The following is a 13,891-nucleotide window of genomic DNA, read 5'->3' on the forward strand; positions in this document are numbered from 1 at the left end:
CCTTGCTGTGCACCACTCACAGTTGCACCTCTGGCCAAATAAAAGAATAACCGTCAGTCAAAAGGGAATCTGGGGCAAAGAGGCCTGAAAGGGAGACATATAGCATAAACCGTAGATAGCCAATGAAAGTGGAGATTCTGCCAAAAGGGATGGAGACAAGACGACAGGGCTCCGTGTGGGATTTCACTTTGGATTTTGGCCCTGCAGGAATATGTGGAAGCACAACTGACAGGACTTGCGTGGAGAAGTCGGCTCTATTCAATATAACTAAGTAAAGAATGCCCTGTGTAGTTACTGATGCACCAGCATAAATCCTCCAAGGTACAATATTGCCTGGGTAGTTCACTTCACCTCTCTGGTTGGAGAGAAATAAAACACAACATAATGTTGAAAGATATTGGCCTTGTTCGCTATTAATTACATTCAGGATGCTAGAAATAAAGAGGTACACCAGATGCATTCATTCACATTTTAGGATTTAGTAACTAACCACTCAAATGCAACACTGTGCAGAGATGTGAACTCAGTCCCTGCAGCAAAGTAAAAACAGGGAACAGACACCGTGACAACTTTAGCTGAGATTTATTTAACTTTTTTTTTTTTTTTGCTACATTCCTCTTTATTCAAATCTCGGGAGCGTAGGTGGGTCAGTCATCTTAGAAATACTTTATATCCAACTTCATATCAATATGCACTACAAATAAAAGCGATCTTGGAGTGGGTAGTACAATAAGCTTTTAATCTGTTCAGTCATGTCTGAGGCAACAAATTTGCTTTAAAAAGATTCAATGTAAAAAACACAAACACATATACGATGAAAATTTACAGGTCATGACTCAGAGGAATATTATGATCCAATTTAATAATTCCCAAGGAAGCACATGGGATTTGTAGTTCATACTCCCCAATGAGGCAAATGGTGTGACATGATAATTTACAAAATTATTTTGTGTATAGTATTGTCTTTGATGCTAAATTTTGTTGGTACTAATGTCAACTCTATCTTACAGCATACGCCAATAAAATAACCTCAGTCAAAGTAAAAACACTTCATTGGTATCACAATATTCAACATCATGTTAATTGTGAAAAAAAGATGCTGTTGTTGAAACTAACTGTATATGACAACTGAGACATTCTGTACTGTAAGCAACACATCAGTGACCTTTTCAGAACGAGGGATAAAAACAGACTTAGCCAATATGCCAGTGAGACAATGAAATCAAGTCACTGGCGACAAGCTATGCAACACACTACATTAGCAATAAAAGCCATTTTTAATTTAAATGGGTAAATTAGAAATCATATTCAATCTAACGTAGGCTCCAAGTTTTAAAACAAACTTTGTTTGGAGATCCAGCGTATATAAATCTTTTTTTAAATTGGTTTATGGGGGCTAGACAATCACAAATGTCCTTGCTATCTGAAACTTATCAAATGTCTTGTATCTTCTTATGGCAAAAATCTCCTGCTGCACTTCATTTTAATTCTCTAGATGGTTCTCAAATTTAAGAAAACAAAAACATCAACAAGGAAATAAAGAAAAACAGAGTCCACAGAGCTCTGCAGCATCAAGCGTTTGGCTGCCACAGAAAAGTCTAGCACCTCCTGCTGCCCGGGAGGTTTCTAGTCCAGCTGCTCCTGCTTTATCCTGTTTGAATTGGGTCCTCGCTGACTTGTCCTCCTCAGTTCCCTCCTCAGGACATACTCGCTGAATTGGGATGAGTCCACACCTCCGCCGCAGGAGCCAGCGATCTCGAAGCCACGTTGTTGGAGACGCTCTAGAACCTGGGAAAGGTGGAACAAGATAGAAGGAGGAAAATGTCAGAAACAATTCAAGACATTAGCAGACCAGGCACATCTTTCATTATAACTATTTGTGGTGTCACTAGTCACTATAAACTGCGATGCTTAAACTTGAATGTAACCTCTAACCCTTTGTTTACTCCTGTAAAGCTGAAAAACATAGAATCACCCGAAACTCCTCCAATTATACGCGGCTGCGTTAGAGTTAGGTCTAGCACTGGAAACAGCATTGGGAGTAAGCTGCAGCAACATAAGGCCTGTGACGGGAATTTGGATGAGACTTTCACAAGACTTTCACAAAAACCAAGAGCCTCTCATATTGCCTCATGCCTCATTTTCATTGTTTTCTGCTGCACTATATGTGTGTTTGTCTGTGTGTGTGTGTGTGTGTGTGTGTGTGTGTGTGTGTGTGTGTGTGTGTAGCTGCTCCTGATCTCGCAGCCTTGCAGACATCTACAGACGTGTCCAGGGGGGCTGTAGGATCACATTCCATCGAAGAGGCCCCAGGGAGCAGTGAGGCTTTCTCTTTGCCACTTGGCTCAGTGTGGGCTGCTCAGCAAAAACCCCCTCTCCCCAATTCTCCCCCAGGCCCAAGCCTCCGCCAAAACTACAAAGGTCCCCCTACTGCTGGCAGCTCTCTCTGCTCCCCTTCCTTCTCTCTCCCCCCCCACACCCCCCGCCCTGCCTCCATTAGCCGCAGATACAGCATTCACCGCCGGCGTGCTTTAATAACCAAACAGGATTATGGGCCCTGCCTGGGGACAACCTGCCAGGGAGCATGCTCACTCTCTTGCTTGCTCTCCACGACTCACACACTTCAGAGACGGGTTTGTTTGTGTGTTTTTGGAAAGGAGGTGGAGATTCGACTTCCTCAGATGGAGACACAGTCCCAATCATTGTGAAATCTTTTCAAATATGCCTCTCCTGCATCATTTATTGATGCATATCTGAGGATTTTACCATCAATGAATTAGTGCAATATCAATATATAATCAGGTAAATGCAGAAATGCCAAATACATGCTGGTTATAACATTGGAGTTTGACACAACTGAATTTTTTTTTTTTTTTGTTGAGATGCAATATATATTTCTCCATGTAAAGGCTTTTGTTATAAAGTTTCACTCTTACAAGTATCTGTTTTTTCCCTTGAAATCATTACACTTAGAAAGGAGAATATTGAATCCTTCCAATCCAGTAAAATAAAAAATTAGCAAAGGTCAAGTGTGCACTTCCTTAAAAATTAAAGACTTCAAACTCGTAGTTTTGCTACACTATTATAATAACTTCCCCAAACCTTAAATTTTTTTTATGAACACCATGACATCTTTGATCAACCTCAAATCATTGCTTGTATTCATTTACTTCAGTATTTGAATCTTAATTATTTAATATTTATTTACCGTTTGATTGGAAATCTTACAAGAAAACTTGTTTCTCGGATGTTATAAACAGAAACAATAAACGGGGAATAGAGGCCAATAAAAGGCTTGATTTTATTCTAAACTTTGCATCAAACCGAACACCAACTGAAACACTCAGGGGCATCATCTTATGTCTACCTAAGTGTTTTCACTGCATCCTGAATTGCTCCTCTCTTCTTGCTTTCTGTCAGTTTCCCCTCCGTTTGCACATTCATGTCAGTCTCTACCATGATTGAACGTGTCAGCCTTTCTGATATGGTCAAATCTACCATTCACCCCTTTTCCATCCCTTAGATAAGAGCAAAGATTAAAAAAATGTTTTTTTAAAAAAAAAACTAGTGTTGCAAAAGATGGATAAGAAGAAAGTACTGAAGATGACCATCCAAAGTCAAGATTATTATTCTAGTCAGATCACAGAAAAGTAAAGATGGTGGAAGACATGTGTAATGATGGCTTGCTAAATTAATGCTTTGATGAAGTCATCAAAGAACTCATTTTTCTGCAAGGCTGTTCTTGTGATTTGATTAGATTAAAGAAAGATAAGAGTTTGCAATCAGACATCAGTAAAATTTTAAAACCCGCTCTGTAACAGCAGATGGAAAGATGGCGAATGAACAGATTATCACCTCAGTCAATTCCTTGGCCATTTGAAGTAAAGCATATTATAAAATCATCGCTTTATCTGACCTTTAAGTGTTTGTACTTATTGACGAATACTCAATATTAAAGACGCTAAACCCACAACAGACAAAAGTTCCCATTACCTGGACAGAGTTGAGGTGACAGTACCCGTTCAGTGGGAAGCGGATGACGTGCGTGGAGTCATGGTTCCAGCCGGCATTGACCGAGTTGCACATGACATCGCCGATCTCTGGAAACACGTCTTCGATCAGGGCCTTGTCACCACTGAGCGTGATCCTTTCGCCCAGGTCGGGTGCAACACGCACCACCAAGCACTCGCAGGGGCGTGACACGCGACCCAGTTCCTGGTCCTGGCGCCAGCGCTCCAGCTCAGCAAGCATGGGCTGCAGCTGAAAGTATCGTGCCTCCTCATACAGCAGACTGTAGTCCTGTAGGAAACGGGTTAAGTAGAGTTCACATCTTAGGATCCAGCAAAAGGAAATGTAAGGTTGTCTGCCTGTAGAGTTTACATTTTTAAAAACACGGAAAATGCTTCATTTTAGATATGATTTCAGAGTAGTTTAAAAACTCTCCAAATATTTTTATCCTACAAAAATGTCACTGGACAAAGAAATTCCCCCTGACTGGACTAAATTGGAGAACACTATTAGCCTCAATGCAGAATGTAGTGCATTCTGCTATACTAAAGAGAAAAACAATGAAAAACAGAAGAAGCAAATAAGTTTCAAGCAACAATTATTCTTTCTAATGTGGAGCCAAACCAAAAATGAAACAACAAAGCCGTGTGAAATGCACCGTTCTACATGAACGAGCAATAAACCCTAATCAAGACACCATTCAGCAAAAATTACAAAAGATCCAAAGTAGAGGAGATGTGGTGCGACATGTAGCACAGGGTTGCGTGGGGTAGAGGAGCAGATCATTTACCCGCAGGGCTGCAGGGCCTAAATTGCGCCACATTCGAGTTTTCTCATGCTCCTTTCGAAATCTACCCATTGCGAATATGGCCTCAGCCTGAACTTGAGCCTGTCTTTTGTCTTTGCTTATTTTAACTGACATACTTTCCACTGATTGAGTTGCACTGTGGACAGTCCATCAGATAATGTGGTTATTTGTTTTCTCCCAGGGTACGTTTAGTAATTACGGACTAAATGACACATGCGAGTAAAAAGCAGGAATGTTAATGTGTCACATGCAGTGAGAGCCACCCTGGATGGACACTTGGCAACAGAACATAGAGAGCTGCAGGAATAACATGTCGTGTGGCCACCGTTGCCAGCACAATTATTTGTCTCAGTGTAAGCTTATTGTTTTCCTTATGTATCTCAAAAGAATCATTGACTTCTAATGGCTGGAAGGGCCCAAACTTCATCTCTTGATGAGGAAATGCATTATGATTGAGCTTTGTTTGGTAAACATTTTGTCTCCAGCATGGGAACCGTTTTCAGCAATTCAGGGAAGACCAATGACTGAAGGCATCCCACGGCCTTAGCATTCATTGTGTGTGCTAAGTTGTAGGACTGCTGACTGGCTGATGGGACTTTACAGTTTCTACGATGGACATCTACTCACTTTGAAGTCGTCTGGGATGAGGAGCTTGGACGTCCTGAGGAAGTTGAGGATGTAGCGGAACATGTGTCCATCCCTGTCAATGAAGTAGTGCTGCTTCAGGCTGTCCAGGACTATAGGCTCTGTGCCATCAAAGAGGCGACCAATTCTACCCACAGAGAGCGAGGAGGGGTGGCAGGTTGGGCAGAAAGGGAGGGAAGGAAGGAGGTAGGAGGAGAACATCTCAAGATTAACAAACGGTTTTTTTTCTTTTAATTTTGCAAGCAAAAGTTCATAACAACACTTAAAGCAAAACATGAGTGACTGTTTTGGTATCCTAGACCTTGTGTGTGACGAATGAAAGGGACAATAAATTATGAAGCAGGAGCATGTGCTAAGAGATGTGATTAATTTTTCCAACAAGTGCTCCAACCCACTACAAAATAGGCCGTTTGTTCCTACCTTCAAATACAACCCACGGGAGTGTTTCTGAAATACAGTTAGGTTTAGGCATGAAACCCACTTGGTTAGAGTTGGGTAAAGATAATGGTTTGGCTTAAAATGATCATTTGAACTACTTGTGTATTAAAGTTACAACTTCCTTGGAAGTTATGCAACCTTCGTTGTCATAGTAACAGTAAACTCAGTTTTTCAAAACTGTCCTGACTCATTGCTGGAAACGGAAAGCGAGCCATGTTCACCAAGCGAGCCAAGTCTGTTGCTGTCGCTAATTCTCCATCCAACCCACCTCTCCTCCTAACAAGGAGAAACTACACGTCATCTAAACTGCTTCTCTGTAACACTAGATTGGCATTATTTAAACAGCACGTAACTTTAAAACAAAACTGTGGGTTGTAATAAACTGCTTTCACAAAAGACTTATGGGGTCATTGTTTGGAGGAGGACAGTCACTAAAGAAAGAAAGAAAGAAAGAAAGAAAGAACGAAAGAAAGAAAGAAAGAAAGAAAGAAAGAAAGAAAGAAAGAAAGAAAGAAAGAAAGAAAGAAAGAAAGAAAGAAAGAAAAAGAAAGAAAGATGAAAGCAGAGGTGGTCTGGAGAGGTCAGGACCAGCTGGTGCTTGGTTGCCTGAGGCAGGGTGCCAGTCACCCTCGGGCCTGCGCTCGCAGCGACAGTGTGGCCTCCCAGCCTCCAGATGGCTCCATGCCCTTTGGCTCTTTTCTGCTGCTGTGACATCTGTCAGAATAACCAAGTTGCTTTTGTCTGTGCTCTACATTCATACACGTGAAGCTCCTGCAAATTGTTTACCCCTCAAAATACTCTGTGGGCTTTACTCCACAAGGAGATATTTTGAGATACTTTACCTGATAAATCCAAAACAAACTGACACCACAAATGTTTTTGAATACAAATCCTGAGATAGTTTTGTGATTTGAAGAAGTGTGACACTTGACTGTCATATACTGACATTAAACATAAAACAGGATGATATTAAATTGTGAGGAAATTCTGACACTGACAAACACATCTGGCTTGAAGTGAAATTCTTTACCTGACACTTAGCAAAAATCTGGGTACAAACATTCAACACGGGCTCTAACCAAAACTTATTCTTCATCGCACTCTTAACATACATATGAATGGTCGGGCAGACTCACCGAGATTCTGGAAATTTTGTTAAGGTAGCCAGGCTGCTGGTGTACATGTGTCCGCCTACATCGATGTGCACAGGAGCATTGGACTTGGTGAGCTGTGCAGGTGTTGGGATCCCCTGGTTACTCAAGGGAGACACTGGTGACCGCGTGATCATGGGCCTGGACATGCTGCAGCGATTATCCTGAAGGACCACAAAGAGAGAAAATATAATGACACAGGCAGGTAAGACAGAGATGCTTTCACTTTCGTATTGTCTGCTGCAAATCAAAAATAAAAAGACAATTACAACAACTCCGGGGGGGCTGATAGATTTAGAATAGAGAAGGAATTAAAAGAAATGATAATTAGACGCAACAGTCTTCAGTGAACACACTCCCAGAGTCAGGAGTATAAAGGAAGGGTTTTTTTTCTGCAAGATAGAGCAGCCTGACCTTGACCTGAATGTTGCCACCATCCACAAGCATCCACTCCTGTGGGCCATAATCTCCAAAACCAAATTAATTTGGAGCATCAATCTCAGTCTTGGAAATGAGCAATAATGACTCTTGATTTGAATACTGTAATAGGATTTGGAGAAACTGTCTCGTGTTAACCTACAAACACCATTAGCAGGCAATTTCTGTTGAGAAGAAAATTACTTTATCCCCAAAAGTTTCAGAGCCTGAATGAAGATTGGAGAAAATAGTCACATCCTAATCACTGAGGAGGACGAGAGTGAAATATTACAGAGAAACAGTGTAACAGTAAATTATAGCAGAAAGCAGCAAACAGAGGACTGTGCCTGATATTCAAACAATGTGTGCACATCAAAGACGGAAATAAGACAATCTGTTCAGTGCACTCAATAAAACTCAAGTGTCAGTCACTTTGCACTTGTAACAAAAGTAACAGATCGACACCAGTGTTAAGTTATTTCTCTTTTTTCCCCCAGACAATATCGGACTTTTACGCGTTTACCTGCGCCGGCATCACTGTGGTTGGAGAGGAAGTCAGCGAATGGTCATTTTGCTTGAGAGATGCTGCGGGAATAGGCTCTCCTCTGACAGCGAACATCAGTGAGGGATCCCTGCACTCCGCTGCCCGGATCGGGAGCCGTTTGAGGGAAGCGTGCACCGACTCATCCACAGAACTGATTGGACGCGGTCGCTTTCTCGCTTTCTGATGTGTTAAGTCCATGATATCCGTTTCGTCCATTACAGCGCACACTTTAAGGTTACAAGATAGGACGCGGTCGGCTTTTTCCAACACACCTGCCAAATGTGAAGAGGCGTGAAAAGCGGGATAGCGAGCACCGGGGGAAGAGCGGCGGCGCCGTGGCTGTCACACGGAGCAGCTTCGTTGCAGTGGCTGGGAGAAGTCAAAGCCCCCGACAACATTAGCATTGTAGCGCCCGGGGCTCTTTTGGGCTGTCGCTGCTTCAGTGGCAGGTATGTGTGTCGCATTTTCTGAATAAAACAAATCCTGCCTAACAAAATTAAATCGCCTGGTTATGCGAACCGGGGTAACGCTCACATCTGGACCTTCCACATCTGGCCTTTGCCCCCTTTTGGAGCAGTGTTTCTGCGGCGGGCACCTCCCCCCTGAAGTGGCTCCCCATTGTTCAGCAGCCGTTTTTGTATCAGCAGGTCAAACCCTCCTTCAACACAACAGTCCCACATAGTCCAAAGTTCAAACATTGACAAACCAGAAACTATCGCCAATCTGCTCAACCACCTGGACAAAAATGCCAATAATACCCACCATCCACATTCGCACATACATCACTCATTTACACCTGACTGACATGATCTTTCCAATCACACTACATCAGTCAGTAGCCTTTTCAGTTGCCCAGATGTATTATTAACAAAATATTTTCAGCATTTATTAACTTAAAAGTCCTTTATGTGCACAAAGAAACGTAACCTAAGTAACCGCTCCCCAACCAAATCATCAATCTGTCCGAAGACAAAGACACTTAAAACTACTTCTTCTGCTGCGTCTCACTGACTGCACTCCTGACAAATGTAAGATTCTCTGTATAATTGCTGCAGTGTGCATGTAAATACCACCTCCAATGACCACACCAGCATTGCAACACGACCACAAGATGTCACGAAGTATAAAACCAAACCACAACATGTCCAATTGCAGTTAAAAGTACTGCCACAGCACTCTCCTGGGCTGTTTTTCGTAGAAAATGCAGGGAATCCACAATTTTTAATAACATTCAGATTAAAATTAATTAGTTCAACCACTGGCCTTAAAACATCCACATTCCTGCTTCTCATTGGCAGTGTGAGTTTCACACCTAGATACCCAATTAGCAATTAAGCTTGCCTTTGAGTGTAGGCCTCCAATGCGGTGTGTGATCCTGGTCTGATTTGCATGCCACTTGTGCACGCGCTGATAAGCGCAGGCAGCAGCCATACATAGTTTTAAAATTCAACTCCAGAATCCCTCGCAGAAGGCAAAGGGGCCTGCAGGGCAAAAGAGAGAGAAATCACATGGCTGCTCTTCAAAAGGGGACCTGTGTAAGGCAGCCGGCAAAGTGCGTGGGATCACACTCAGAATGCAGGTAATTTGTTCCCTGACTAATTTGTGGAGATGGTGGTGGTGGTGTGTGTGTGTGTGTGTGTGTGTGTGTGTGTGTATGAGAGAGAGAGTGTGAGAGGGAGTGTGTGCCTGTGGAGAGTAAGTTCTGAAAACAGCTTGGTGGAATTGGATTTCCTCAAAGCCTTGTCATCGCAAAGGTGGATTGAGTGTAAAATCTGTAAGGCATTATGGAAAATTGCAGGGGAGAAAGAAGAGAGGGTGAAAGAGAACGGGTGGTTGGGTGGGTGGAAGGTGGGGGGATGGTGGATGGGGGTTGAGGGAACGTGCTCTTATATCACAAAATCACTTGGAGTTGCTGGAAATAAAGACAAAGTGCAGTGGACCTTTTCTTTAGACTGATGTCCACATCGCACGCCTTTTACACATCGATCTCAAGAGCAGGTCAAAGGTCATAACTTCATCTGAATCCACAAGTAAGCATGTGATTAAGGACAGATCATTACTGGTTCATTTATCAGCCGTCAGTACAGACCTGCCACACGATCACTTTTCCTACCTGTTGCCATTTTGAATTTGGCTCCAGAAGTCTGCAATGTGAAGAAGTTTGTTTGAACTTTTGTGTTAAGGGAATCTGCTCGTTTACAAAGCTCATGTCATTTTGTTGCAGCACAGTATGCACAAACAAATCTATAACAGGTACAGTGCACCTGAGCTGCTCCCGCTACTCCTCTTGTTTTCCACCAATGCTCTGTCGGCGACAGGCCTTTTTATGCAAAATCTGAATTTTAACATTTTCCTTCAGACTTCAAGGAACAAACAATGAAGCTCTGGTTAAATGTTTACAACATTAATGCACGATATTACCCACTAATGCCCCAGCAATGTAGAAAGCCAGTATCTGTCTGCTGTTGTATCAATCAAGGGGCCTTTTGGTATCAGCATAAGCAACAAACTAGCTTTCAATTGTCGGCCCCACAATGCAGCTCTTCACTGTTTCGACACATCGCACAAGATACAATTAGCATTTCAGATCAGAGCATTAACATTCAGTTTGAGGCAGGCAGACTGGTATTTACATAATCTGGATGGGTTGTCTCTGCTTTCTTGCCTGCGGCCATTTGTTTTAAATGTCCACACACAGACAGCTACAGACTTTGGGTGAACTTCAGTCACTGCCAGCTGTAAAGGCAAAAACATATAACAGGTAGCTAACTGTCATAACAGTATGGCCGACATTATAGGTTAGCTGGTGGTCAGGTTTGTATCCCTTTGGACATTGTAAATGGATTTCAGACATTGATATGTAGCTACATGCCGCTACAAAATAATAATACCATATCTAGTTACCGCATCTACTCTGTATTTAATGTTTCCTCAACTCACTCTGTCGTGACCTTTGACATAAGTCCAGAATAATGGTTTTGTGTTAAAAAAAAATAATAATTTATGAATAACCATTTAATATTTGATGAGAACAGAGACATTGTAATTTGTACTATGTAAACCTCACAACTTTAAAGTAATTGTATCGCCTATGTTTCTCAGTAAAAATATTAGCTTTTTACATTCGTGGTGACAAATGCTCAAATGTGTTCAGGGTAAAAACTACTTAGGCATTTATTCAAATGATGTAGCAGTTGCCTGCAAGAAAAAAAACAGTAGATTAAAGAGACTATGCCAACTGGTTTCTTGAAGTGAAATTAAAATATCTGGATAAACCACTTTTTTACACCTTTGGTTGATATATGAGGATATAAATCACATCCAACGCTACTGGATCAATGAGATCCAATCTGTGTTTGAGACTCACACAGTCATAGAATTGTTAACTACAACTAACATGTGATCTGAATTGATACAAACTTTCAGGTTTTACATCCAAATGAGTTGCATGTGCTAACAGTCTTGAGATAGTATCAAAGGCACATAATTACTCCTCGACTTTTAGTACACGTCTACCTCAGAATAATTCTTTGTGGAGTTACTGCAGCTGTACATCAGCATGACGTCATAGATCAGGAAGTGTGATCAGCACTGTGTTGCTGCAGGCTGTTGGAGACAGTGGAGCATGTTCACTGGCAAAGAGCAACCTGTCCTAGGGCACAGGAGTGGCAGAGCCACGACATGAGATATATTAACAGCATTTATTTTCAGACATTCCCATCCAGCAAAGAAAGCTAAACTTCTAAGTGATTATGCAAATTCCCAAATGTTATGTTGGCAGTTGTTTTATGTGTCCTCTCTCAGCTCAGAGGTGTGTTTGTTAAGTGTAAATTCACTGAGAAGCAGATGTACAGAAGGTGTAAAAAGAGTAATATAGATATAAAGTAGTGTAACATAGTTACAGCGCCATCAGGTGATCGATCCTGACAACCCAACATCTCAGTCTCACTGTTTATTCATTTAGCCTCTGGAACTGTTGAAACTGGCTGTTGGCTTTCATTACAGGTGACCAAAACTTGCACGAGCTTTATTTTTAATGTCATTATAAGTACCTCACTGATGGCCACTGACAAATGTTTAAGTAACCAAACACACAATACATTTTTTGTTTAGGATGCAAAGTACACACTTTATGAACAAAAGTTGATGATAGTTTACACATTGTGATCCTACAGGCGAAATAAGACCACACTGTTATATAGAACTACTTAGTAACTACATATTTCCCGATTCGCATCCGGACCTTGAAGTTGATTACGCACGGCGCGGTCAGAAAGCCAAGGGAGAGAAGGCAAAATTCGCTGCTGTTTTTGTACTCTTTTACACGAATATGATTCTCCTAACACGGCCACGGCTTGTATTAAAGGATGATTCACAGATTCGGCTTTGACGTGTGTAAAAGGTACATCCTGTCATACAGAATAAGAAATACGCCTGGGGCAAAATTACTCCACAATGGCGTCTTTCATTAGAAGATCTGGGGCAGCCAGGAAATGGAACTGTTTCACGACAAAACTGAATTCAAAAAATATTTACGGACACGACAAACACGGGTTTAAGTAAGTTACGAGCAAGTTGTACAGCAACAGCGAGACGGAGACGGTGATGTTTTCGGAGCTGAAACGCGCCATGAGCGAATTCACACGGTGGATAAGTAGAGTGTTTGCTCGACAAGATCGCAGTCTAATCCGCTGTTCGTTTACATTAGATTCCCCCAAAGCCCTCTATATTGTAGTCACGCGCATACATTTGTACAGTAACTAAGGAACAATAGCCAGGAAGTGGTTAAATCTTTTTTTTAAGAACTGTACCGCTCGAATCGCTTGGCACATGCGTAAAAGCTGCTGCGCCTCAATGTCCCAGTCCATCCAACCTCGGAAATAATAGCAAACCAAATAAATCTTCGCTTACCTGAAACATAGGGCGGCATAAAGTATCTTTTTGTGCACCTTTTCCTCCCGATTTGGCCCACGATCTGCTTCTCTTCCTACACCAGCGAGAAATGCAATAGCTTGGCTAAGGTAGACAGAACAAAATACAGAGAATACTTGCTCCAGGGCTCCGAAACCCCTCAAGGCAAAGATCAGGATACAATTAGCTCATGTCTCTGCCCCAGTCTAAACCAATCTGCAGAGTAAAACTGCGAGCAAAGGAAGAGATCACAGCAGCAATGCCTCAGTCTTTGTTGAGTTTATGTTTTTATAAAATCAAATAAATAATTTTTTCTGCATTTACAACACCCTCACCCCTCCTGCCTCCAACTTGCCTATTGCCTCCTTCTCGCAGAGAAGCTGATTTTAATCGTTATGATTAGTTTTGATGTAACGTTCCCCCGGGCGATTTCTACAAATGGATGGAGTGTTTCTTTGCCAGGGAGGAAAAGCAGCAGATGATGATAATTATATAGATTGTTGGTGGAGTCCTTTGATTCCCCCCCACCCCCGCCCCACTACTTCTCAAACATCTAACCTGTCTAGTCTGCTTCTTTAAACCATGCCATACACACTGCATGTGCATCAGACAACTTGTTGATTAGCCTAGAATAAACTTATTAAATTAATGGCACGTGGTTAATGAAATTCTCCCTCGCTATAGTTTCTCCTTTGTAATCTTTTCAGCCTCCTTCCTCCCTTTGGACAACCTCCAAATGACGTAGTTGTATAAATAAGCACTTGCAGCTTGCCTTGCCTCAATCAAGTCTGAATCAGTGCCTAAGGGTGATGTGCGAACTCATTTCAAATGTTCAACCATGCATGATTTCAGGAAGATTGAGGCACTTCTGAGGGTTTTCGGCTCACTTGAAGGATGCACACAGTAAAGGAATTACATATTTAAAGTCAACATAAATCATTTATCTTTAACAACGCAGTTTTGTTTACA

General features: G+C 41.9%; 1 protein-coding gene across 2 annotated transcripts; it reads right to left on the reverse strand.

Annotated features, from left to right (window-relative positions):
• Nucleotides 1-566: 566 nt before the first annotated feature.
• kctd1 (potassium channel tetramerization domain containing 1) lies at nt 567-13,338 on the reverse strand. Of its 2 annotated transcripts, none has more exons than XM_069157432.1 (5): nt 12,923-13,338; nt 7,036-7,214; nt 5,444-5,588; nt 3,994-4,299; nt 567-1,788 (listed from the first exon to the last, which is right to left on the reverse strand). In XM_069157432.1, the coding sequence occupies exons 1-5, from the start codon at nt 12,929-12,931 to the stop codon at nt 1,627-1,629; spliced, it is 801 nt and encodes a 266-aa protein (XP_069013533.1). In that variant the 5' UTR covers nt 12,932-13,338; the 3' UTR covers nt 567-1,626. The 2 variants fall into 2 exon arrangements, with proteins under 2 accessions (XP_069013533.1, XP_069013532.1); XM_069157431.1 differs by lacking the exon at nt 12,923-13,338 and adding an exon at nt 7,991-8,338.
• Between the last annotated feature and the right edge of the window lie 553 nt (nt 13,339-13,891).

Source organism: Embiotoca jacksoni, unplaced genomic scaffold (genome assembly GCF_022577435.1).
Source record: "Embiotoca jacksoni isolate LCO1_2020_lvr unplaced genomic scaffold, fEmbJac1.0.p SCAF_22, whole genome shotgun sequence".
Classification (NCBI taxonomy): Eukaryota; Metazoa; Chordata; class Actinopteri; family Embiotocidae; genus Embiotoca; species Embiotoca jacksoni.